The 26,047-nt window shown below is 39.0% G+C and overlaps 2 protein-coding genes across 5 annotated transcripts in view; one reads left to right on the plus strand and one right to left on the minus strand.

Moving 5' to 3' along the window:
* The window catches only part of pou6f2 (POU class 6 homeobox 2), a 79,301-nt gene extending 76,131 nt beyond the window's left edge, over window positions 1-3,170 (minus strand). For 2 of the 3 annotated variants that reach the window (XM_085468175.1, XM_085468176.1), the window contains exon 1: window positions 1,219-1,269. Coding sequence is in view for 1 of the 3 variants with exons in the window: in XM_085468174.1 (XP_085324300.1) it covers window positions 1,219-1,304 (86 nt within the window). In the remaining 2 variants the exon portion in view is untranslated. Of the gene's footprint in view, window positions 1-1,218; window positions 1,317-3,091 lie in introns of those variants that run through there. The other variant, XM_085468174.1, reaches the window with a different exon arrangement.
* Window positions 3,171-3,185: 15 nt separating this feature from the next.
* On the plus strand, window positions 3,186-25,145 carry vps41 (VPS41 subunit of HOPS complex). Of its 2 annotated transcripts, XM_085468172.1 has the most exons (28): window positions 3,186-3,407; window positions 3,694-3,732; window positions 9,229-9,336; window positions 10,803-10,880; window positions 13,433-13,507; window positions 14,507-14,569; window positions 14,659-14,724; window positions 16,438-16,557; window positions 16,643-16,789; window positions 16,877-16,943; window positions 18,099-18,196; window positions 19,470-19,599; window positions 19,735-19,850; window positions 19,952-20,070; window positions 20,425-20,506; window positions 20,637-20,729; window positions 20,813-20,940; window positions 21,560-21,704; window positions 21,805-21,846; window positions 21,936-21,986; window positions 22,071-22,208; window positions 22,287-22,341; window positions 22,422-22,562; window positions 22,662-22,798; window positions 24,344-24,443; window positions 24,532-24,576; window positions 24,670-24,749; window positions 24,861-25,145. In XM_085468172.1, the coding sequence occupies exons 1-28, from the start codon at window positions 3,387-3,389 to the stop codon at window positions 24,939-24,941; spliced, it is 2,565 nt and encodes an 854-aa protein (XP_085324298.1). In that variant the 5' UTR covers window positions 3,186-3,386; the 3' UTR covers window positions 24,942-25,145. The 2 variants fall into 2 exon arrangements, with proteins under 2 accessions (XP_085324298.1, XP_085324299.1); XM_085468173.1 differs by lacking the exon at window positions 3,694-3,732.
* Window positions 25,146-26,047: the final 902 nt, after the last annotated feature.

Genomic DNA, 26,047 nt, shown 5'->3' on the forward strand with positions numbered 1-26,047 from the left:
TTTTATTTTCCACCTTAAATGAAACATATAATGTCTACACTGAAATAATGTATCGACACTTTTTGAAGCGATCATTATATATTTTATGAATATGTGGATGTGCTGTGATGGCCGAGCATATGGAGATGTGTAATGTGGTTTGTTAGGTGATGATTTGTCTCCCCCTTAGGGTTATTAACCAAACTGTTCTTCTGTCTATGCTTTCACTTCATGCCTTTGTGCATCTAAATCTCAACAAGTGCTGTTAATAGTGTTAAATTACTCTCGGAAAAATGCAGCCAATTTGTATTATTTTATCTGCAGCTGATCTAACAGACTGTTATCGGGACTCGTGGGGTCAGGGGTGTAAATATCTGAGACTTGAGATGATTTTTCTTTTCGCGCTCGTTAATATGATCAACAGTTATCCCTCTCTCCTCCACTAAAGCTAAAACGCTCCCCAGCGGACGGTCGGCGGGTCAGTGAAGGCTGAGAGCTATCAAAGCAGTGTATTAAAAGGAGCTCTTTGAAGCTTGTAAACCACAGTGCCCAGCAGGTCCACAACAGATAGACGCCTCTGATTGGTCAGGTGTGTGTGTGTGTGTGTGTTTTCTGCTGGATCGATCCACCGAGCTGACATTCTGGAGCATCAAAGCTTTCGGTGCACTAATCTGACTCCTCCTATGAGGGCGAGGGTTGTTTTTACTATTTTACTTTTTTGTCCATGAGGTGCTTAAACTTTAGATGGGGCTCTTGCATGTTGCATGATGGGAGAGCGGGCAAAGCATATGTTTTGGAGGTTTGAAAGGGAATGAAAACAAATCAAGCTTGGATACTGTATTTATCGAGTGATAAATAATGCAAAACTATAGAGAGAGAGATGGAGAGAGAAACAGAGAATCACAGGGCCATCCATTGGGCGTACCACTGGCAGCAGCAGAGGAGCGACACCGCAGAGATTCACACACTGCTGCTCCTCAAAGTCAGTTTCCCCTCACACTGTCTCTGGAGACCTGCGCCACATACACACTCATGAAAGGTGTGAAAATCTGATTTCCCAAAAAGGATCGGTAATTCTCTGTGAGGGTGGAAGCCGCAATCAATAAATCATTGCTAAGCAGATTGTAAAGAAAAAAAAAATTATTCCCCCTTGGTATCAGTGCATTAGGATTCTCCTGAGGATGGATGAGGCAAGACAGGGGTGTGAGACAATCTCAATAAAGAAGAGGCAAATCATACCTTTGGCATTCATCTGGACTCAGGCAAGCAGCTGTCAGCAGAGTGACGGAGGACCGGGCGAGTCGACCAATATCCGAAGCCACCATGTTCAGAGAAGTCTGCAAATATATAAAACAAATAGCCTAATTATTACTGGAAGTCTTGCTGACTGTGTTTGCTTTATTAGTGAATGCACATTCCTTTATTAAGGCAGGCATAGGAAACAACCTCAGAAAAGTACTGTACTTTTAATTGTATATAAATCTACCACAGATTTTACTTCAAAAAGAGGCACAATAAATACTTTCAGCTGCTATTTCTCATCATAATAACGCACAATCTGGATGCAATTACTGCTTATTACCAAGTGGACAAAGTATTCATATTCTTTACCATCAAGAGTAAAGATGCACCCATATACATATTTAGCTTCCTTCCTACAACTGTAACACTGCTAAACACCATGTGACAGTAATTATGTACAACCCTCATGTGCAATATTCCACTACCCAATTCCACATCCCATAACTCGGGACATACCTCACTGTGTACATTTTATAATATGTAAAATAACTCATGTAAAGTGCACTTTTGTGCTGCTCAGCTTCACACAATTACAACCCTAAGGCATATACATTACACAGACAGATGCACAGCCTGTAAATAAATAACTCATGTTCAGTCCAACCATGCAATATTAAGTCCCAATACTTTTTACTCTTTAATGCTTGTCAGTAAATGTTGTATTTTATATTTATAATATTTATATTATGTATTTATGTAAAAATGTTTATTTTATCTAAGCTTTTTTTCACCATCTTAGCAAGTATTACCTGATTTCGTTATGTTTGCTTAATGATAATAAAGTGTCTTGAATCTTCAATGCAGTCTTGGTAGTAAAATGCATATTTAAAGTATCAAAATATATAATTATAATTTAATATTCTTCTGAAACCAGGGGACTCAAACAATAGCTGAAGGGTTAATTTAGCCACTACGTTCAGACAAATCTGGACATACTTAAATCGAATAGTCTTAATCATTTCAGTTAGTTTTGTTTGTCCTGTTTTATTCAAATTGTCTTAATTAAGACAAAGAGAGATTGTGAATGAATTTAAAGTCTTGTAAGTTATCATTTTGAGATTATTGCTTCATTTAGTGCTCAATTATTAGAAGAACATTTTGTGTATTTTACCTCACATTCTTCTGTATATCTGGCTAGTGGCAGTAAATAATCAATATAAAAGGGGACAATGTGTACAGTAAATATTTTTGCCTAACAATTCTTGTAATGATACTCATAATTACTTCAGACATTACTTTTGTAAAAACTACTTAATTATAAGTAATAGTATTGATGGACCTTAAGCAAAAGTAGCATGTTTCTGCTGTTTGGAGCTATTTTTATTATTTACTATAAATGATATAAATTTCTCCTCTAGGGAAAAACTACACTATTTGCCACTGATATGTTTCAGACAATTAATACAACAAATTAAAATACTCAGCTGTATACAAGGGGGTGGATTTAGCTGGCTCCTTTTAGCCTCTTATTTGAATACCTTTTAATGACAGCAGAAATCAGCCTTTTTATCATCCCCCTTGGGGAAAGTTTGGAGGACTTTTAGTCCAGGTTAATTTATTGTATCTGGCGACCGTTCAAATTTTTAAGGTTGGTCTATTAATGTTGTCAGTGAAGATGTGCTTTATGGTTATACCTAGCTTTACTGCGGGTTATTTGGCTGCAGTTTCAAGACTGTTAGCTTCAACTGAAAAAAAAGACATTTTCTTCACAAGTTTGCCGTCTGACACTTAAGAAAAGAGACACTTGGATTGTTAAAACCCAATAAAACTTGCTACAAGTATTTGCCACGAAAAACATATGAACTGTCACCTGGCATCGTTTTTTAAATAATCGTCTCCTTTTATTCTGTCGGAGTATCCGCGTTGTCGTTTCTCTATCTGAATGACTTCATTACCCATAACGCCTTGATACTCGAATTCAAGTCATGTGATTTAGCTTATGACTGGAAGCAGGTTTCGACAACAAACATCACTTTGCTGTCACGTAACAGCGGGTGTTTCTGAGACGAAACGAACCTTTAGCGGAGATTTAACGGATATTTTAAAAAATATTTGTTAAAGTATTATAGCTGTTACCTTTGGATATATCGCTAAATAATATCACAATGGCGGAAGTGGAGGAGCAGGTAAGCTCAAAATGCTAAAGCTAGCTACTAAATGTTTCTGTTTTAAACGCACTTACATCAAAAATGCATTCAAAGTGTGCCTGTGAGAGCTGTCTGCTGTGGTTTCATTTGATTTAGCTTCTCATCAAGCCATTCTCTGCTTGGAAAGCTAACATTTTAGGTGCTAATTTAGCTTTGCAGTTGTTTGGTATATATTTAATCTCTAAATAAATAGTCATGGCCTTTGAAACCAAGCTTTAACATTAATATATTTTTTTAAAGCAACCCAACATTTTTCTGCTTTTAGGTCAGACATCCAAGTGAGGAAACCACAGATGAGTCTGAGGTAAGAATCAAAAATACCTCATCATTTTAGCTCATCTAAGATGAATTTATTTTAAGAAATCTTGATATATATTTAAAAAAATAATAACTGGAAAAAATGGACTTGAATGTGTCATGCAGTTGCACCAGTATGTCAGTGTAGACATGCATCACCAATAATATACTGTCAGTGACAGAAGTGTTCATATTTCTGTCAGGTTTGGATGCTTTTTGAAATCTCTGCCTACTGAAGGGGCTGTAATACATAACATAGCCTTTATCAGCACAGCTTGATCCCTAAAGGATCTTTGTCAGGTTCTGAGTGGTGTCAAACACTCATGAATTACATATAGCTTTCCAGATCCATCAATATTATGACTGAACTCTGGCATGTTACAGTACACCTGTGCTTCGGAGGATCTCACATGGGCTGAATAAAATATAACATTACACATCACGCTGACAGGAAGGAGAATTTTTCTTCATCGGTAGCAGAGGATGGAATCATATATAAGATATATGCTGCATTTTGGACACCTGCACCTTTCTCAAGCTACTACTTTTTTTCTCAAGAAAATAAACCAGACTTGTAAATAGTGGTCTGTCTGTGCACCATGTGTTCAGTAGTCATGGACAAACACTCACTGGACTGTGGGATTGCAAGTCTCCTCTGAGTGGCTGCTGCAAACAGGTGATTATTTGCTTACAATATTGCAATATACTGTAGCTGGCTGCTGTTGTTACCAGCTTGACAGCAGCCTCGCTAGATGAAGGCAGCGAGGGGCTGTTTGCTCTACACTCTACTAACAGAAGAGATGAGCAGGGTAACAATGTGTCTGAGCAGTGGCTCTGGAAAGTCAGAGGCATTCTCTTCATCAACGTCATGATTTGGTTAGATTAGTCTAATTTGTAATAACATAATACAATAATAAGCCTGATTTGTAAGTGCTTTTTAGTATGCTCAGCGGATCAAACCCTTAAAACGATAGATTTAAGCAACATATTAGTTGACTGATTGCACCAATTTCCCCCTCTTTCTGCCTCAAACAAACTAACATGGTTAGATTTAACAGCTACAGCGTTCCCCTTAAAAGCAGACAAATGGGCGAGTCTTGCTTGAACCTTGAACATTAAGCTAGATGATGACACGAGGAGTCTCATTTAGCTCAGCTGTCAGTAGATGGAGAATATGGCAAAAATGGTTACAAATCAAAAGAAACCCCAGCAGCTGAAAAACGAAAGGGTGAGTTCCATAAAAGCCTGTCAAAAAATGTACTTTTGTGGTCCCGAAAGCACATAAAAGGTAGAGAATGAAGGGTAATAAATGGAAGAAAAGACATCATGCATTGTATTTTTAGCAACTTGCTGGACCACTATAAGGCTCTAAGTGCTCTACATGATTCTGCCACTCCTTTAGAAGCAAATGAAATGGTTTAATGCATATTTTAGCTTAGTTTAGTTTTATTCAGTCATCACATATTGCACAGACAGTGTAAACAGCACACAATAAATCAGGATCTCTGCACCATGTAGTGACTGAACAGAATCAGGCAGAAGCAACGCTTCTGTAAGCCTAGACTGCGATCTTTTAATTCCAGAAAGAATAAATGGGAACAACATAATCATTCACACCCTCAAGTGTCAATAATTGATGATGTCTTTGTGCTACTGTTGGAAAAGAAAAAGCAAATTAATTAAATTCATTTTAGCAATTTTCAATAATTTAACCTCAACACTAGAAGTTCACTTTGAGTACCAAAATCTAAAAGCTAATTTGTTAAACAGCATTATGAACACACTTTCATTTTATGGACAAAGGACCAAGCTGATGTCAGCTGGGAAAACAGTTTAAGCAAAGTTTTTATAGCATGTTATATGCTGGTTTCATAAACGTAGGTCTTTGGACACGACCCATGCAAATCAGGAGTTTGGTGGGAGTGCCACCAGCATGCGTGCTAGGATTGAAATTCATAAATGCAGTTAAGTTCAATATAGATGTTGATAATGACATCAAGACAGCCACTGTTAATATACTGCAGGTTGCGAGACTGACAGGAAATGATGATGTATGAATTTGACAAGTCTATTACTGAATTTGGGATCGTGGGCAGTATAAAGCTGCCACTGATGTTATGATCAGGATAAAGGTATGATCTCCAGTTATTTAAAAACAAGAACAGTCCTGCAAACAAATGGGCAAAGTTAGAAAACATTGGTTTCAGAGCTGTAAAGAAATGGCTTTAATCCACCCAAGTGGACTGAAACAAGCAAATATAATGATGGAAAAAAATTATTACCAGACTCTTGATTTTGTTTGATATAGGCAGGAACCCACGCAAGCACTGAAACATACAAGGTGTGCTTAACTAGGGTACATGATAATGTTAACTTTGTGTATTTTATCCTGTACATGCCCAGGTGTGACATGTATAGCTCATTAGTTTGTGTCTAAATGCTACGTTTCTGAATGCCATAATTAATCGAAGATCATATTTTTAAATGTAAATTGATAGTTTATATATGACAGTTGTAAAACTGTTATTACTGTGTAACAGTGTGTCATAAGCACCTTGTCCTGAAACTGTTTGGTCAAAAATCTTCTTTTAGTGATATTCGTTCCCTTCTTAATCAACCGGAAAGAAACAAAACAAACAGCAAATGAGTGACTTCGGTTTGAATATTGTTTGCATTATTTTAAATAAACTGAATCATTCAGTGGATCAGTGTGAACCTAATAACCAGCCGTGTTAATAATGCATGTGGCTGTTTTCTGTAATAATGGATTGAATTTGTTTTGTATTAAAGGTCAGTCCTCGCAATAAGAAATGTGGGAAGTGAGCGATATGTTACGTAATCTTTTAATATACCCAGTTGATTACTGTTATTAATTATTTATTGTTGTTAACATGCAAAAAATGATAACGAAAAACCTGTAGCAGTGCGTCTTTTCTATCATAATTTATGATCAAGCACAATGCCTAGAAGCAGAAATACTCAGTGAGGTGGTTTGACAATCTTGGTGGAGAGCACTGTGTATGGCCTCCTGTGTTGAGTTGACTTTAAAGGCTGCAGCATGTGATTAATATAATTTTTATATATACTATGTGTTGATCTTTCCCTTACTTTGCCACCTGTGTGTAAACTGTGTTTATGACACATGATGATTTGTTGTTTGTCTTAATAATACTGGGTACACGCCTTCGTTTCTCCAACTAGTGTGGTCCTCGCTGTGCAGTATATTTAAAGCTGAATGTTTCCCTTCATGCTCTATTTTAACAGCCAATACTAAAAGAAAATGGCAAAAATGGTTACAACATCAAGGCCAGCTGAGTAGTTGACAAAACAAAGAGCAACTTACAAGAGATGGCAAAAGTTTTAAAATGGGTAGTTTCTCTGTGGGGATGAAGTTTGCCTTTGTTGTTTGATACGCCTTTGAAACCCGTGACAAATGCCCTCGCATCAGAAATCTCACAACCAGAATACACAGGAAATAGCCTAGATATGGCGTTGTTGAGTGGGAAAGGATTGTTTTTGAAAATAACATTTTTTCCACGCTATTGTCCCCCACCTCCAACCCAGTAGCACATAATGGCAGACAATGTTTTGAGTTGATGCACCCTCTGGGCAGCCACAGACTGTGCAGCATTGGTTATAAACTGAATTATGAGTAATATTCAGGCTGTGACTGGCCGCAAATGTTGACTCAGGCTGGAAAGTGTAACACAGTATAATACCTTAAGTTTGCTTTATGAAAAGACTATAAATTCATGTATTTCACTGGGGATGAACAGTGTCATGAAAAGATGTTGCTTTTATTGTTTTATCAAGCATTTCATGCAAGGTGATGGAAATTTTGTCTTTGTGCATACATCCCTCTATACACATATGTTCATGTACACAGGCTTCAAAAATGGAATAATCACAGTTATTGGAGACTGATAGCTGCAATAAATGCTGCTGAAAGGAATCCCAGTTATGCTTATACAGTAAATTTGTGCATTACCTGCATATTAGAAATGGATAAATAGCAGTCAATTAAATTAGATCGGTTAAAGCAAAACTGCCAAACATTTGACAATTTTGTCTGCTTTTAGGTTCTCCAATGTGAGGATCTTATTCATCATTTCATCATTAAGTATAATGTAATTCAGTGATTGAAATAGCTGTTGTTATAGTGTTGTCATATTTTTAACTGTTTTCTCACTTTTGATGAACAGAATAATAATTCAAAGTAAAAAAAAAACCCTGATTGGGCTACAATAGAAATTTTGGGTGTTTGTGTCATTTTGTTGTTATTTATTCCTCCAATTGTACCAAGGGAAAAGGAATAAAAGGAAATGCTCTTTATAATAACTAAAAAAAACATCATTCAACTCTTTATCTCAGTGTCTTTTAAGGGTTAGGTTAATATAACCCTATTTGGCTTGAAGTGGCATATAATGATAATAAGATGATTATGTGATTATAGTGAGATAATGATGTGTGGGAAAGAATATCGGTGCATCTCTATTTTAAATGAATATTTTATTATTTTCAAATTGAATGAAGATGAATGTGTTTCCACGTAATCATCGTCTCGTTCAGCTATTAGGAATTCATGCAAAAACTAATAATTTGCAGCAATTTGTTGATCGGCTGTTAGTACTTCATTATGATAAGTGTGATAAGTGATAAACTCCAATTCTAATCAGTTTAGAAAAACATTAAGCAGGGATGTCACAATACCAGAAATTGAGTAGTTCCAATACCAAATGTATTAAATGATTCTCAATGCCCATTTAAATACCGTGGTGAAAATAAAAACAAAATTATTATTTCATTTACTTAAACATAAACTGCTTTATAAAATTCATTTCAAATTGTGTTGGCAGGTGACTTGCAGCCTATGTACAGACTATGATATCTATTATTTTATTTGTATCTTCTGAGAAGCACAGGTAAATTCACTGACCTTCAAGTGATTTTGCTTACATTAGTCATATCACTATAACCAAAACAAGTATTTAACCATTTTTGGTGCCCTCTTGATTGTTTTTGTAACAGTGACATTCACTGTTTCTCATAAAAACAAGCTCAATTTGTCTTCTAGAGTAATGATGTGTTTCTCCTCTGTTATCTTAGTTCACACATCACTGCATTTGTTTTCTGTCAAAAAGGATAAAAATGGTGTAAAATGGTCTTTATGTCTGTTGGTATTGTGGTGCACATCTTTTTATACCCTTTTGTGTGCTTGCATAAAAAAAGATGCAAATCAGGGACTCGCGTGTAAAAATGTTGCTCCATAGAGCCCCTAGTGGTCAAAAACTAAATAAGGCACCTTTAAGATGTAACGTTGGACAAATAGGGATTTTTGTCATATTTTGTAGCACGTGTTTCATAAAAATCTGATTTTAATATACAACATCAGGTTGGGTGGAGATTTTGCATATTTCTTTTCACTGCAGTGATGATTTGGGGGGTTTTAGGGAACAAGAATAGCGGTTGGAAAATATCATTAAGAGACTGCTTTCTTCACCAGGAGGAGGACAGTGAGGAGGAGCCCAAGCTGAAGTATGAGAGGCTCTCCAACGGGATGACAGAAATTCTCCAGAACGATGCAGCCAGCTGTATGACCGTCCATGACAAGGTAGAGGTTATGATCCACCACCTGCAGGGGCATTTCCGTGTCAGGTTCACCCATCTCGCGCAGACATTTCACATTGTTTAGGTACACATTTGAGAGACGTCAGCTTCAAAGGTGGATTTCTTCCCTTCTGTTGAATCTGTAAAGGCAGACCCATTATTTTCTCACCTTCCCCTGCTTTTCCCTCTCAGGGAGGTGAATCAGAAGGCATCAGGCACCATTGTCTTCTCCTCTTTTTATTCCCACTCTTACATATTTTTTGCTCCTCGTCTCCCTTTGTTTTTTAAGAGGGCCACTCTCGGCGAGATGGTTAATCATCGTGGCACCAGTGGCACACTTGCACGCCTGAGCAGAGCAAAAGTCATACCCAGTTATGTCTCCTCACCTGATGTTTTATTAACCACTATTGATGTTCGTGTATTTGTTTGTACTTTGAGGATTCTGTTCCCCCTTTTTTCCTTCTTTTAACCTAAAAACAGCAACTGTGCCACAGAGAGAGAGACTGCTTTGCTGAAAATTAAAATTTGATCTGACTTGTCTTTCTTCTTGGGATTTCTATGCTTATGTACTTTTTGCCATCCAGCTACCTGTGTGGTCACACCACCACTACCCTCCCCCACCCTCCTCTTCTGTGGCAAACTCCCACAACCCTAAAAGCCACCGACAGCACATACTGCCTTATGTTGCCTCATATTTTAAGTGTCTGAATCGGAATTTCATTTGAACAATTCCATTCTGATAAATCCCTTTAAAAGTCGCTCCGCCTCACAAGGTTGAACCCTTTATTTATTTATTTTTGGTTATTTTATTTGGGGAGATTGCAGGGGCTCTGTCTGACATGCTCAGCTGTGCCTGTAAATATAAGCATTTCATTATAGACTGCACTGAAGCATGCTGGCCTCGCCGCACATCCACATGCTGGTCTAGAAGGGAGGGGGATTAGGAGGAGGGCATGGAGCAGGGGCTGGGGTGGAAGAACACACACTTAATCTAATGCCAAAGCCCCCGGTTTCTATAATTTTTTTGTCCCAGTGGACTCGTGTACACACTCGCACGCACACATACATATGCACACGTGCGCTTCTGCCGAAGCACAAGACACGGAAACCAGTTGCTGCTCAGTAGAAATAATAGCCTTGTGCTGGGCAGGGAGGTGATTGGGTTGCATGGGAAGAAGTCAGATGTACAGTGCATTTATTATGCTTAAGCATTTTAATTTGAGGGGAAAAAAATGCCATTTCACACTGTCTGCTTTAATAAATAGGGCTTTTCCACCCCCTGCAATTTCACAGTTTTGCCTCCAAGCCCACCCAATCCCCACTTTGCCCATGCCACTGCAGATCCAGGAAATATTTTTTTTATCCTCTCCCACAGCCGTCATAAACACAAGATTTTTTTTTTTCTGGAAAATCTGGAATTGATTTCAGGTGTCTTCTGGTTTAATTTACATTACATTTGTCTCCTTTCAGTTTCTTGCCTTAGGTACTCATTTTGGAAAGGTCTTCCTGTTGGACATCCAAGGAAATATTACTCAGAAGTTTGAGATTGTGAGTACATTAAAATGCTTTGGGTTACATTAACCAATTACTTTAATTTAAAACACTTTTTAGCCTTGTTAGCTCAGTGGATGCAATGAGAGTCTGCTGTTTATGTTACTAACTACATTATATTGTTGTTCTATTTGTTTATCAGTTGGCAGTCATGGTCCCGAGAGGAAACGTTTTAATAACGCTGAGATTTCTGTAACTTTAACCTTTCATCCAGTGATGTCATCAGTTAGAAATCTGAATTTACTTTCTTGTGTAACTAAATACCTGTAAAATCAAAGTGATACTCATCTGCTGTACTTGGAATTCAATTCTACTTTTACTCCAAGACATATTAAACACATGAAATAAAGAATTGAGCCAAAAAACAAACATGTTAAAATAAAGTTAAAAAAAACTAGGGGCGACCGTGGCTCAGGGGGTTGGGAAGCGTATCTGTAACCGGAAGGTCGCCGGTTCGATTCCTGGGCTCTCTGTCCTGGTCGTTGTGTCCTTGGGCAAGACACTTTACCCTACCGCCTACTGGTGTTGGCCAGAGGGGCCGATGGCGCAAAATGGCAGCCTCGCTTCTGTCAGTCTGCCCCAGGGCAGCTGTGGCTACAACCGTAGCTGCCTCCACCAGTGTGTGAATGTGAGAGTGAATGAATAGTGGCATTGTAAGGTGCCTTGAAAAGTGCTATATAAATCCAATCCATTATTATCATTATTATTATTAATAAAATAGCTACTTTCCTGCCAGTGTAGACAGTTGTTTTATTACGAGCTCTGAGAGTATGTGTTTAGACTGAAGTCTTCATTCCTCCATGCATTTCCTAACCTGTTGGAGCTCCAACATTTTAGTAGCTGCTGTTTAAGATGTATTAGCTCCAACATGCTCAGTTCAGTTTCACTCCTGAGTCATGCACACCAGCACACATCAATATGTAAGAGACATCAGCATTAGTAATTCAAAGCAGCACTATAAATTTTCCTTTAGCTTTTTAAAACATGAAAGAAACATGGATATTCCAGAGCAATCAAGTACCCTGCACACTTGTTAATAACAAAATAAGCACGTCATGCTTTGTTATCATTCTTGACTCTAAAAGGAGCCAGAGTTTACCAAAGAACATCATTAGCTAATAAATAAATGGTAAATGGCCTGTATTTGTATAGCGCTTTACTAGTCCCTAAGGACCCCAAAGCGCTTTACACAACCAGTCATCCACCCACTCACACACACATTCACACACTGGTGATGGCAAGCTACACAAATAAGATAGGAAACTGACAAATTAGACCACAAACTCATCAAGAAAGTGTTTACTGAGGTCACAGCTCGAGGAAGCTTACGACTGGATAACATAGATTTTTGCAACCCCATTTTTAGCCATTGTTTTTAGTTCTGCTGTCTTCAGAAACTGTATTTTGTTATATGAATGACGCAGAAAGCTTTAGTAGTGAGACAGACAGTGCTGTGGTCAAGACTGATACTGCTGTTAAATCATTAAAGGTCTAAGTGGAGTATGTATGGAATCATAATAAAGGTAAACACTGAGTCGAAAACCACAACTGGCTGATCAGATACCCAAAGAGGTTTTTTTTTTTTCTTTTTTCATTGTAAAAATGCAATTCTCCTCCTGGCTGATGAAACTTTTATATTCCTGAAAAAAATACCTAACAGTCAACAGTGTTAACTCGGGCCCTGCAGACAAAATAATACAGTTTAGATCCCATGTGGAAGCAAAAGGAGATATTTTGAGATTTCACGTAGTACCCTGAAGGAAGATTTCACACCCAGAAATGAGCTTGCCTCTCTCTAATTTACTCCTACTATTTTACTACATTACTTCCACTGATCTGGAGGGAATGAACTCTGAACAATAATTTAATTTACAAGTCAAAAAAACAAAACCAAAAAAACCCCCCCAAACAAAACAAAAAACAAAAACTCAGTAATCAGGGCTGATTTGGTAGGCAGGGAGGAGTGGGTTTACATTACTGTACCTGCACTCGTGTTTCCAAATGTTGTGCGCCTGCTGAGCATGTTGATTCAAGTGCTACTTACCAGAGAAACTTACTGCCAGTTTTTAAAAAAAATCATAACCCGAAACAGTGAGGTTGTTTCACAGAACAGGAGAGACACAGCTGTGCTCTAGCTGTTGGATTTAATATGATTACCAAATAGCTGAAGCAACTGCTTTGGAAAAATTGGAAATCTATGATAAGCAAAACAACTTCTTTCCTCTTCAAGTCTACACTGAGGCACCGTCCTCACTTTAGGGACGTTTTTAAAGTAACATTTGCTGTAATTTATGCCATTTAGTTGATCCTTTTATCTTAAGAGCCCTAAATTTAAAAGCATCTGCAGCAGAGGGACCCCTAACATTTTCAGTATTAATGCACTCTCTATGCATTGACACATATGGGACCATGCATCCATTGCCTTTTTTTTCTTTTTCCTGGCATTTCACTTAGTTGGGGTAAAATGTCAGCTAGCAACATTTGGCCATCCACTATGATACTCGCCCACCTCTTTAAAAAAACGATGCCGTGATATTGTGTCTCCGCAGAGTTCAGTGAAGATCAACCAGATCAGTCTGGATGAAAGTGGAGAGCATGTGGGCATCTGCTCCGAGGATGGGAAGGTGAGATCTCTCCACTCATCACCGCTGGCTAGTGATCTCTGGGCCTGCAGCAAAAAATGAAATCACCAATCAGTGCTTCTCATCTTTCATAATTCATCCTCTGATTCATATAAACTCGCCTTATCAGCCTGAAACTTTATCATAATGATTTGGAACTAGCAGCGAATTTTTAGACGGCACTTCCTCCGCACTCGGTGCATTAACCTGGAGTTTTATCTTCTCCATATCTACACATAAGCCCCATATTTTTTTCATGATGCGGGAATTTATAAAAAGCTTGTAACAATTTTGAAGCGTGGGGAGGGGTGGGAGGGAAGGATTGCACTCAGATCCGTTGAGCTGTCAGTCAGCCATCAGCCCATCTATGGATACCCTCTCCATGTTCTCCACCTTGCTGTTATCTTGTCTCTTCTCATCATTACCACCATCCCTCATGGATTTTGCAGTCAAGATATGCTTTCTGATATCGCCCTCCCCCTGCTTCCAGCACTCTGGTGGCAAAAACAAGATCTTGTCGCGCAAAAAAAGTGGAGCAGACAATTAAAATCAATGCTATAGCAATTGTTTGCCCTCACCAATTCAGCTGGCTGATAATCCTTTGAAATCGAACTTAATCCTTAACCACTGCTGCGGTTCAAGAGATGAGATAGCGTCAGAGTTTTATATTATTTCCCCATCTTTTTTTGGTGGTGGTGGGGGGGCTTCAGGTAGAGGAAAAGTGGGCGTCATGTACTCTAATGGTACATTAAAGGCTACTGTAGCCAACTGAGGCTGTGGTCAGTCCACGATTAGGATTTCTGCTGTAAACCCTGCAGGGTTCGAAGAATCAACTGGCCCCACTAATTGGTGACCCAGCGGAGAAGTAGGGAGCCAATCAAAAGTCTTTTCTGACCACACTTCCCCCCGCTGGCCTCAGATAGTTGCAGAGGCAGCAATTAAAGGAGAAATTTTGAGTTATTCACCTTTGCTTGCTGTTCTGCTGCACCGTCTCTGTTCCAGGTTCAAGTATTCGGCCTCTACACAAGAGAGGGCTTCCACGAGAACTTTGACTGTCCCATCAAAGTAAGTTTTTCTGCAGACTTGCAGTGTTATAGGATGGAAAATAGAATGAATAGATTTCGCTCTTCTAAACTGTTAAACGTTCTTCACAGGTGGTCGCATTACACCCTCAGTTCACCAGGTCCAACTATAAGCAGTTTGTCACCGGGGGCAACAAGGTAGGTTTGAGTAGTACTTTTTACTTGTGCGCTTGTTACACCCACTTTTGTTTTGTTTTTTTGGGGTTTTATTTTTTTAAAACCGCCATTTTCAAGACATTTCCTGCCGCAATAATGCGTCCTGATTGTGTCCGGGTGAAACCGAATCCTGCACACTGTCTCGCTTTGGCTCGGCTGAGGGCGACGCGCAGGCCTTTGTCTGGTGTGAAAGGCTCTTACTTTTCTGTCTTTTCGCTGGAGTGCTCTCGGGAGAGCTGCCCATTTTCACAAAGTGCTGTTCGCTCAACAGTGTTTGAAAGGCAATGCTTCACAAGCACAGCAAATAGATGTCATTATCAAGAGGGTACATAGTCTTAGGATTTCCAGGCACATACGGTGATCTCTCTCTGGAAGTTGCCTCCGCTGGGTATGTCATCGCGGAAGGTGAAAAGCATATTAGACATTAGATTTGTCATTTTCTGTTTTTTTTCTTCATCTTTGAGGTAAAAACAGCTACCTACTAGCGCTTGCCTATTACACTACTACAAGCTGCACCGATGTGGCGCCATTGCACAAACCACCTATAAATAAAGTGTGCTGACATTTATACAACAGGGGCGAGGAAAAACTTTTACCACAAAACTCCATTGTTATTGTTACTTTGCTATTTTCTTTCAATTGGCACTGATTTCTCTCAGTTCCAAGTTGTGAAGGCCTCCACAAGTTGCCTGTGATGAAAATCAATACCCCTCAACGGGAGCCACATTCTGTCAAAGGAAATTCAATTTTGTTTCCCCAGTTCTTTTGTCATATCATCTTTTTGTCGAGCAAACTGTTTATTAACATAGGCCAAATGTTGAATTAAAGAGCCTATACAAATTTCTCCCGGCCGCCTTGGTAATAATATGCACTTTTGGGGGGCTTTTTGTATCACTTTATATAGTGAGAACCGCAACAATGCAGGGAATGTGAACGACTTTGTCCTCCACAGAAGGTGCGGTGCAAGGCCTGAAAACTTAACTTAAGCTTTAATTCATGAAATAGCTCTCAGGGCTGTCAATGCCACATTGCATTGTGGTTAAAAGCACACAAGCCACGCACATCACTCAAAGCTCTCTCGGAGCTTTCACAGCTTTTTCGAGACGGCACAAGAGTAAAGATGGTGCACGCAAAAAGTAATGAACTTACTTATTCGTGTAGCTTAAATTGTTATCCACGGCACCTTATGTTAATGCCGTGTATCCATGTTATGATGAGAAGGATTCATTCATTCATTTGGTTATTTGTTCATTTTCAGGCACAACAAATACCTATATTGAACATAAAATGTACAAAACAAAAAACAAAAATTGCCTGAAAAAGGAGTGGGACGAAGAAAACTAATGTATTAAATCAAAACTGTAATGCCTCATATTTTCAACACCATCTTCACAAATGATCTCGGCCATGTGGATGTTTAATGTTTTCGTCCACCAGTGGAGCTGGTGAAGCTTCTCCCTCAGGTTGACTCACGTTGAGCCATCCATCTTTATTTTCTTTGTGCTTAAATGCTCCAAAGTGGGATTAAGTCTGCACATGTGGAGGAAAATAGGGCTTTACTTCATGATTTTATCAGACATAGCTTCCTAACTGCTTGTTCCAGTATAATACACTGTTCATCTACTGCCCTCTGTAGGCTGGGGTGTAATATTGCACCCTTGAATTAAATGTCCTTACTTTTTTCCCCCCTTCAAGCTCCTTCTGTATGAGAGAAACTGGCTGAATCGCTGGAAGACTTCAGTTCTACATGAGGGCGAGGGAACAATCACTAATATCAAATGGAGAGCTAACCTGATTGCATGGGCCAACAATGTGGTGAGATCTCCGCGACAGTTAAGCAAACCCCGATCCTTCTGTATGCACAGCTTCGTATGTAAAAATGCTGCTTGTTTACCTTCAGGGAGTAAAAATATATGACATCAGCACAAAGCAGAGGATCACCAATGTGTTGAGGGATAATGTGAGTTTGAGGCCCGACATGTACCCGTGCAGCCTGTGCTGGAAGGACAACACCACTCTCATTGTCGGCTGGGGTTCTTCCATTAAGGTTTGCTTTGTTTCCTGCTCGTGTTAATATTAATCACAGGCGCCGGCTGTGGCGTGCGTTCAGTCTAATCTTCTTATTTCTCTTCAGATTTGTGTTGTGAAAGAGCGAAATCCAACTGAAATGAGAGACCTGCCCAGCCGCTATGTGGAAATAGGTACAGAGCACCCCATTTCGTCTTCCACATATGAGACCACTGAAAAATGTGCACACTCTGAGTCACAGAGTTAATGAAATCTGTGCACTGAGTAATATTTTTACATAAGTTAGAGATTGCAAACGTCCTCTGTGCCTCGTAATTTAGCTCTAATTTTACATATCGTTGAAATCGTGTGGTTACGATATTGATCATCCTAGTTAATCCTATATTATTGATTGTGCTTCTGAGGAAAACTTCTGGCATTTATGTGCATCGTACTTTAACACATACCTCTCAGCTCAGCGTTGTTGCAGACCAAAAACACTCTCATGGCAATACTTCTCCGATGGCAGCAGCCTCTCTTCAGTTTTATCTTCTCGGTTCTTTTGTCATCTCTTTGTAAATCAATTTTTTTTATTAACATGGCCCAAATGCTGAATTAAAGAGCCCTCTCTTGGCATCCTTGGTAATGTTAAGCGCCTTGAGATGACTGCAGTGAATTAGCGTTATATAAATTAAACTTAATTGAATTGAAAATGGAATTTTAGGTACTTCTGTGGGGCTTTTTGTCTCAGTTTATATAGTGATGATTGTAAAAATTCAGGGAATGTGAATGACGTTGTTTCCCAAGGCCTGAAAACTTAAATTGCAGTTCATGCTCCTCTGGCAAGACAAAGGCTCACACTGCAAAAACTTTTTGGGAGTGGCTTGGTTTTAAAGCTTGGGGCTGATCGGGGCACAAAGTATAGATGTAAATATGATATTATGGGAAATTTCTACCACGTCAACTGCAGAAGAAGGCAGTGCTGCAAGAAGAAAGGGTCCTGTTGTTCAGACGGCTTTAGATAAATTGAAATGGCGCTCAGGTTCAGTCTGTGCATACTTTTAAGATGGAAAAACAATTAAATGAAATAAATGCATTTCATCTCCTTTTTCTGCTTTCTAAAGTCTTTAACTGAGAAACAAAAAAGTTTAATAGTTGCTTACTTTAGTAGTTGTAAAGCTAAAGGCTGCGTTATGCACGTATCCTTTTAAGTTCAATCGATGTATGAAAACAGAAGGACACTTGCGTATAACTACACAAAAATGTGAGGCATTAAAGGGAAGAAATATTTCACCTTGTTCTCACTCACTTTCTTTAAATGTGGATTGTTGATATTTTGTTTCTTTTAGTTTCTGCTTTTGAGACCGAGTTTTTCATCTGTGGGTTGGCACCACTGGCAGATCAGCTGGTCACTCTGTTCTTTGTGAAGGAAAACTCTGATCAAATGGTAACAATATTTTTTCTTTTAACATACAAGAAAGTCAATAAGGTGTTAGGCATTTTTTGTGCATCTTTGCATCTGTCTATGACACTGGATTGTAAATTCAACAGTCAAGATGGAAGTGCATACTTTAAGCTTTAAATCAGTGGGTTTTCCAGAAAGGTTGTATTACTGTTTTATTCATAGTACCTAATTTTCAGAGTGACAGCGAGTTTCATTGCCAGGTGAGGCCTGTACCCCTCATCACTCCATGAGAAATTAAGCAGATAAAGGATCTGTAGTTGATTCCAAGCGTTGAACTTTTATGTGGTATCTTTTTAGTGGAATTCTCAATATGAAGTCCAAAGATGTGCCAAAGTGGTCATCATTAGGCTAAAAAGCAAAAACCTTAGGAATAACTAAATTCAATCTGGTTCATTCTTAAAAAGAAGGAATCCACTGTCCGGCTGAGCAGCACCAAAAGGCTGAGAGACCAAAGAAGACGTTGATGATAAGTTATTTCTATGGTTATGAAAAAGAACTTTGCGACATGTAACCATGTCGGAAACACTCTCAAGGCAATGAATGTGTCGTTGTCATGGTCTACCATCAAGAGATGCCTTCATGAATGTAAATATAGTGTGTTTACAACAAGGTGCAAACCACTGGTTACACTCAAGAAGAAGGCCAGATTAGACTTTTCGGAAAATATCTAAAAGAGTCATGAAAAAGAAATGGAGGTATGAAATCAAAATGAACTTTTACCAGAATGATGGGAAGAGAAACAACTCATGATCTGAAGCATACCAGATCATCTGTCCAACACGGTGGAGGCGGTGTTATGGCATAGGCATGTATGACTGCCAGTGGAACCAGGGCACTAGTGTTTATTGATGATGTGACTGCTGATAGAAGTAGCAGGATGAATTGTGAGGTGTGCAGGACAACACTCTATACTCAGATTCATTCAAATGCTGCAAAACTGATTGGAGAGAACTTCATATTGAAAATGGACAGCGGTCCAAAGCAAACTGCAAAAGTAACCCTTCTTTTTTTTTTAGTCTTTGACTACAAAGGATTTTTACCCAGGTGTTAAAAACAATCCAAATTTTTAAAATTATAATTTTTGTTTTACAATTACTGTTGATTGTATAAGAATAGCTGTAATTTCTAAACAATTAATGCAAAAGTTTTTGTTAAACCCTTAAATTAAAGCTGAAAGTCTGCAAAAGTGTGCACAACAAATGTGTAGGTGTTCAAAAACCTAAGTCAGATATAAAATCATTACATATGTTCGCAGGATGAGGAGTTATGTGCGCGGCCTCGTCTCGACATCATCCAGCCTCTCCCCGAGAGCTGTGAGGAGATCTCTTCAGACGCGCTGACGGTGCGCAACTTCCAGGACAATGAGTGCAGAGACTACCGCCTCGGTGAGACTGTAAAATCTGCTCCCAGAGAAATGTCACGCTGCCTTTTACTGCAGCCTGATTTCATTATGCATCGATTATCAAATGTCAGCTGTAATGTGGGAGTACGCAGAGGAATAAATGTATTTTCATCAACAGAGCATTCAGAGGGAGAGTCACTCTTCTATATCATCAGTCCCAAAGACATCGTTGTGGCAAAGGAGCGAGACCAGGACGACCATATTGATTGGCTGGTCCAAAAGAAGAAATACGAGGTTTGTGTTGTTGAATTTCATGAGGGTTGCTAAAGGTTAACGGCTGCAAGGTCAGAGTTTGATTTTGTGTCCTGTTACTACGCTTTTAACCATGACATCAGGAGGCACTGATGGCCGCGGAGATTAGCTTCAAAAACATTAAGAGGCACGACGTTCAGAAGATTGGAATGGAATACATCAACCACTTGGTGAACACGAGAGACTATGACAGCGCTGCGAGGTAAGTCCTGCATGTTTGCAGGTGAGCAGTGTTGGCATGAGATATGTAAAGAACAAGATAATGTTTTAGGAGCTCAACCAAAGAAAGTGCTTAAGTCCCTCAGTGACTGCTCTAAAATTTGGAGGTGATCCCATAGAACATAACGCTTTTTCCTAATTTGTGTGACCCTGACCTTTGACTTAGAGCTTGAAGTATTACAAACTAAAATGTTGTATCTTTATTCATATAATTGGACCACTTATGCTTTCTCTTCAAAAGACCAAATGTAAAAATCAGAATCTTCTTTTTATCATTTAAATGATTCAAGTGTTTTGTTTTTAATTTAAATGTATTTATTTATTTACTTTTATTCAGAAAGTGTCAAAAGGTCCTGGGGAAAAACATGGAACTGTGGGAGAATGAAGTGTACAGGTTCAAGACCATTGGACAGCTCAAGGTAGGTTTTAACGGCTGTGCTTTGAAGGCATCACTAAAGTGGTTATAACGTTGCAATGAAGTGCGACGCTTGCCCTGTGGAAAGTTGTGTCTCTTATGCTGTATGTGGTGCCACTTCTGTCATGTTTCAGGCCATCAGTCAGTATTTGCCAAGAGGAGATCTGCGTCTCAGGCCGGCCATTTATGAAATGATCCTTCATGAATTCCTGAAAACTGACTATGAGGTAAGTTACACCCCCACCCGTGTGCAGTCTTGGCGTGATGAACGTACGACGGCTGATAGTGCGTGCTGCTTTTTTCTGTAAAGGGTTTTGCCACCCTGATCCGGGAATGGCCGGGAGATCTTTATAATAACATGGCCATCGTTCAGGCTGTCACCGATCACCTGAAGAGGGATCCCACCAACAGCACGCTGCTCACCACGTTGGCTGAGTTGTGAGTGGTCTTAACTTGAATATTACTTGAATATTGAATATTGAATATTACAGCACGGAGGCTAAGTTTTTAGGAGCGATTCCATGCGTGTCATTCAGTCTGTAAACACAATGAATTCTCATAAAACTTTGTAAGGGTGTAGATTGCGGTAATGTCAACAATCCATTAATATAACTTAGAAACTGCTATGGTTACACCTGTGCTGTGTTTTCTCAACATATACAAAGTACCATATGAAGATTTGACATGACATGATATTTTAAATCTTAAAAACGTCTTTAAAACATCACTTTTGACCTCTGACCTGTTCTTCAAGGTTGATCTGAAGGTCAAAGTGATCATAAGGCTATACAGAGCTATTTAAAACTATATTCTATATTTCTTACTTTTTGTATTAATAACATATAGTATATAGAATGATATATTTGGACCTCTGACCTCTTCTTCAAGGTCAAATAAGGTGAAATTTTAAAAAAATGTCTTTCATCTTTAACACTTTGCTTAAATTTCGACTGCCTTTGTTTATATTGGCAACATTTAGGAAATGATACTGGTATATGGGGATTTTAAATATCATGTTAAATTTGTTGTGAGTTGCTGGTGTTCGATGCTGTTTCAGGTACACCTACGACCAGCGATACGACAGAGCCTTAGAAATCTACCTGAGACTGAGGCACAAAGATGTTTACCAGCTGATCCACAAACACAACCTTTTCTCTTCCATCGAGGACAAGATCGTACTCCTCATGGACTTTGACAAAGAGGTAAAAAGTCATCACCGACTGATTTCCCCTACATTTGTTACTTATAGATGTTGTTCTTATACATTTAAACCATTTAAACTGTATGACTTCATGTTGTCAGAAAGCTGTTGACATGCTTCTCGATAATGAAGACAAGATATCAGTAAGTACCCCTGAATTCTTTGAATCTTCTTTATCTTCCTGATTTAAACAAATGATTCTAAGTGATGGATTTTGTTTTGACTCCAACAGATAGACAAGGTGGTGGAAGAACTAGCAGACAGACCTGAACTTCTGCATGTGGTGAGTTATATTTGAGCACCTTAGGTTACTGAATTCAAAACAGATGTTATAATGCAGGGAGTTTGACCAGCCTTTTGCCCACAGTACCTCCACAAACTGTTCAAACGGGACCACCACAAAGGCCAGAAGTACCACGAGAGACAGATAGGCCTATATGCCGAATACGACCGGCCAAATCTGCTACCTTTCCTGAGAGATAGCACCCACTGCCCTCTTGAAAAGGTACATGTCATCCAATCATAAATTCTCGTCTTTAGAAGTGAAGTTGGGTAACATAAGTCATTTTGTTGACCTCCTTAGGCTCTTGAGATTTGCCAGCAGAGAAACTTTGTGGAGGAGACAGTTTTCCTGCTCAGTAAGTGTTGATTAAGGATTAAGATTCGTACTCTCATTTGAAAAGATAAGGAAGAAGCTAATCAGACATGTTTCTCTCAGGCAGGATGGGAAACTGTAGACGAGCCTTGCAGATGATCATGGAGGAGCTGGCAGATGTTGACAAAGCCATAGAGTTTGCTAAAGACCAGGATGACGCAGAGCTGTGGGATGATCTCATCTCTTACTCTATTGACAAACCACGTATGTCACCAAATCTCCTATCGAGTCAGTCATGGTAAACCTGTGCATCAATAAATCTGAACTTTAGTTATCTCTTGCTTTTTACTTTATTTACTCCAGCATTCATCACCGGTCTCCTCAATAATATCGGCACTCATGTTGATCCTATTCTGCTCATCCGACGCATAAAGGAAGGCATGGAGATCCCAAACCTCAGAGATTCCCTCGTGAAAATCCTTCATGACTACAATCTACAGGTCAGACATGCGTCCCGGAGATTATCTTGAAATTTTTTCCACACCCTTCAGCCCATTTCAAATTTACTGGGCCGTTTATAAGATAAAGGACATATGCTTTAATATCTTAAGAAATAAGTGAAGGAAATTTCAACAGTTCTTCTGTTTGTCCACATTTTGTCAGTCTGCTTTCTCAAAGAAATACATTGCCACAACTCCTTGGCTTACCCATCTTACTTTGGTGTGGTATGGAAAGCTGAAAGTAGTTCTGAAAAGAATGCAATCTATTCTTGACAACTCGCATCACAATGCTTCTTGGTGCAAACTACAGTATGTCCTCCTCAACTTTAAACTCTGCAAAAGCCAATCACTAGTCCGGATTAGACCCCTTGGTAGGGCAATCGTGATTTAAGATCCTATCGATCATTTAAAGCTTAAAAGACAGTTCTTTTCAATAATATAGTTGGTTCTAAGATCAAGGGACATATACAGAGTATAAAGAGATATAAAACCAGAGAGACATTTTAAATATGTTTGAGTTAAGTTGCAGGCGTAGTCATTGGAGGTTTTAATAAACTGTCTGACTGCAGTGCTGTGAATAAGTACAGCCTGTAGAACCACCTTTAACATCAATAAGTTGAAGTAATTGTTTTCTGTTTAACTTTACCAGTCTCTCACATCATTGTGCTTGAATTTTGACCCACTCTTCTTTACAGCGCTGTTCAGTTCATTAAATTTTGTGGGCATTTGTTTATGCAGAGCTCTTTTAGGGACTCACTGCAGCATGTCAGTCAGCTTGAGGTCTGGGCTTTGAGTGGGCCAATGCAACACCTTGATCCTCTTCTTTTTCAGCCATTCTCTTGTAGATTTGCTGCTGTGCTTGGGTTCATTGTCGTGTTGCATGACCCAGTTCCAGTTGAGCTTCAGCTGTCAGACAGTTGGCCTCACATTTGACTCTGGAATACTTTGGTTTACAGATTAGTTCATGGTCAAACAATGACTGCAAGGTGCCCATGTGGCGTGCCCATTTAACACGCTAACAGAGGCCCGTAGAGTCTAAGATGTAGATATTGGGTTTTTTGCTATTTCTATGTGCTCTGTGGAGCGAATTTGCTGGGACGTCCAGTCCTGGGGAGATTAGCAGCTATGATGAATGTTTTCCACTAACAGTAGAATGATGAATCTCAAATCTTTTGGAAATTGGTTTATAAACCTTCCAACACTGAACTTTAAGGTCATGATTGTTGATGTCTTTCCTCCTTGGCATTAACTTACATTAAGCATTAACACACCTGAATGCTCCAGACCGGCAAACTGCTCAAACTTCTGCTTCTATAGATATGCTCACGCTCACTGATGATCAGTTAATCAAGTGAGTTTGATTAACAGCACCTGGCTGCTCTCTCATCTTCTTAATTCAGTAAAGATGTATGTTCTTTTTCATATGACTATACTGTTAGAATTTAATTTGACCTCATTCGAGGGTGGTTTTAAATTGCTCAATTCACCGATTTCTGTACCTCTTATCCTGTTTGTTGACAGCTCGTTTGATTTCTTGTTTCTAAGATTCTTTTAAGGGAAGGCTGCAAAAAGATCCTGGTGGCCGACTCCCTCTCCCTGCTCCAGAAGATGCATCGAACACAGATGAGAGGCGTCAGGGTTGATGGTGGGTGCGCTTTGGTGTTCGTGCAGCTCCTTTTGAGATTAGCTATATTAAACTGGACTCTTAAGAACGTTGCTGCTTTTCTTTTCAGAGGAGAACATTTGTGAGTCATGTCATGCTACAATTTTACCCTCAGGTGAGTCATGTAATGTAGGTGTATTCATCTGTTTTTAATGTTGTATTGCATTTGAAAACTCTTCTTTGCCAATTTTTGCAACGTGTGTTTCAGACATGGCCAAAACCTTCAACGTGGTGGTGTTCCACTGCAGGCACATGTTTCATAAGGAGTGTTTGCCATCTTCAGGAACAGTAAGTGACATCTCTATATGCTGTATCACTCTTTACACATTGGTGCTGGGGTATTTTATCTGAGAAGCTCAAATATGACTTCCTGTAACTTTTCGCTCTTTCCTGTCTCAGATTCCCGGGTTGCAGTTTTGTAACATCTGCAGTGCGAAGAGACGAGGGCCGGGAAGCGGAATACTTGAGATGAAAAAGTAATAAACGGTGTACTTAGAGTCTTATTACTGAACTCTCATGTCAACTCAGCGCATTGGTCAATAAATATTACTTCCCTTCAGTCACTCTACTCTAAACTTGCAAAAATCATAAATATTTATGTTTGACTGTCTCTGTACATTTACGTCTGCTTGCTTCTGTTGTGTGTGTGATAACCTGTATGAAAATTAAAATGGAATTAAAGCAGTTTGTGGTTTGTGTCTGATAATTATACACATCTTTGTTAAAATCCACTTCAAGCTAATTGGGTAGAAATGTATTCAAAGGTAGAAGATGGCTGCCACTCCCCGAGCCTGATTCTACAGGAGGTTTCTTCCTATTAAAAGGGAGTTTTTATTTCCCACTGTCACCAAGTGCTTGCTGAAAGGCCTTGAGCTGAGTGCTTTTGTGATTTGGCACTATATAAATAGAGTTGAATTGAAAAGTAGAGTTTAAAATGTTATCGGCTCATAAACTTTAGCAAACTTCAGCACTTCACTTTTGTTCTTAAAAACCAGTACCAGCACACTAAAGGTGTTCTCAATTCTCATCTCACTCTTCAAGATTGCATTAAACAACTGAATTAAAAATGCACCGGGCTATCTCCCAGACATCTTGATACCGCCACAGGTTTGTCATCTGGACCAACTGCCTTTCCACTTTTCATCCTCTCAGCTGTCCTAACTTCCTCCCTACTAATCTTCTGCACTTCCTGTTTCACAAACTGTCCTCAAGCCATTCTTCTCTCTCTTTGATTTTCTTCCTTCATTAGCTCCTCAAAGTAATACTTCCTACTTCTCTGCACACTTTCTTCATATGTTTGTATATTTCCATTTCTGTCCTTAATAACACGAACATGCTGCACATCCTTTCGAATTGATACAAGTCCCTTTCTTCTTCCTTAGTATCCAGTCTCATTTAAATGATCATTAGAATTAAATAAGTATTTCAAGAAATTATATGCCACAGTAGAGATTTTTTAAATCATCATTCATTATAAGAATTTCTGAACAAGCATCAGAATATGCTCTCCCATTATGCTCTCCCGTTCAGTCCAACGAAAAGAATATTCGCAAAACACAAAAATAGAGTTTCAAATACAGTGTAAA

The sequence above is a fragment of the Copadichromis virginalis genome, linkage group LG9 (genome assembly GCF_057382275.1).
Source record: "Copadichromis virginalis isolate Kocher_CV1m ecotype Utaka linkage group LG9, C_Virginalis_male_GT1.1, whole genome shotgun sequence".
In the NCBI taxonomy this organism is placed as follows: domain Eukaryota; kingdom Metazoa; phylum Chordata; class Actinopteri; order Cichliformes; family Cichlidae; genus Copadichromis; species Copadichromis virginalis.

What these genes read in the sequence shown, in the direction of transcription:
- vps41 (XM_085468172.1), top strand. Translation starts at nt 3,387, where the DNA reads ATGGCGGAAGTGGAGGAGCAG. An exon ending in TTACTCTATTGACAAACCAC is followed by an intron (nt 22,563 to 22,661) that starts GTATGTCACCAA and finishes TATTTACTCCAG; the next exon opens with CATTCATCACCGGTCTCCTC. An exon ending in TTCATGACTACAATCTACAG is followed by an intron (nt 22,799 to 24,343) that starts GTCAGACATGCG and finishes CTTGTTTCTAAG; the next exon opens with ATTCTTTTAAGGGAAGGCTG.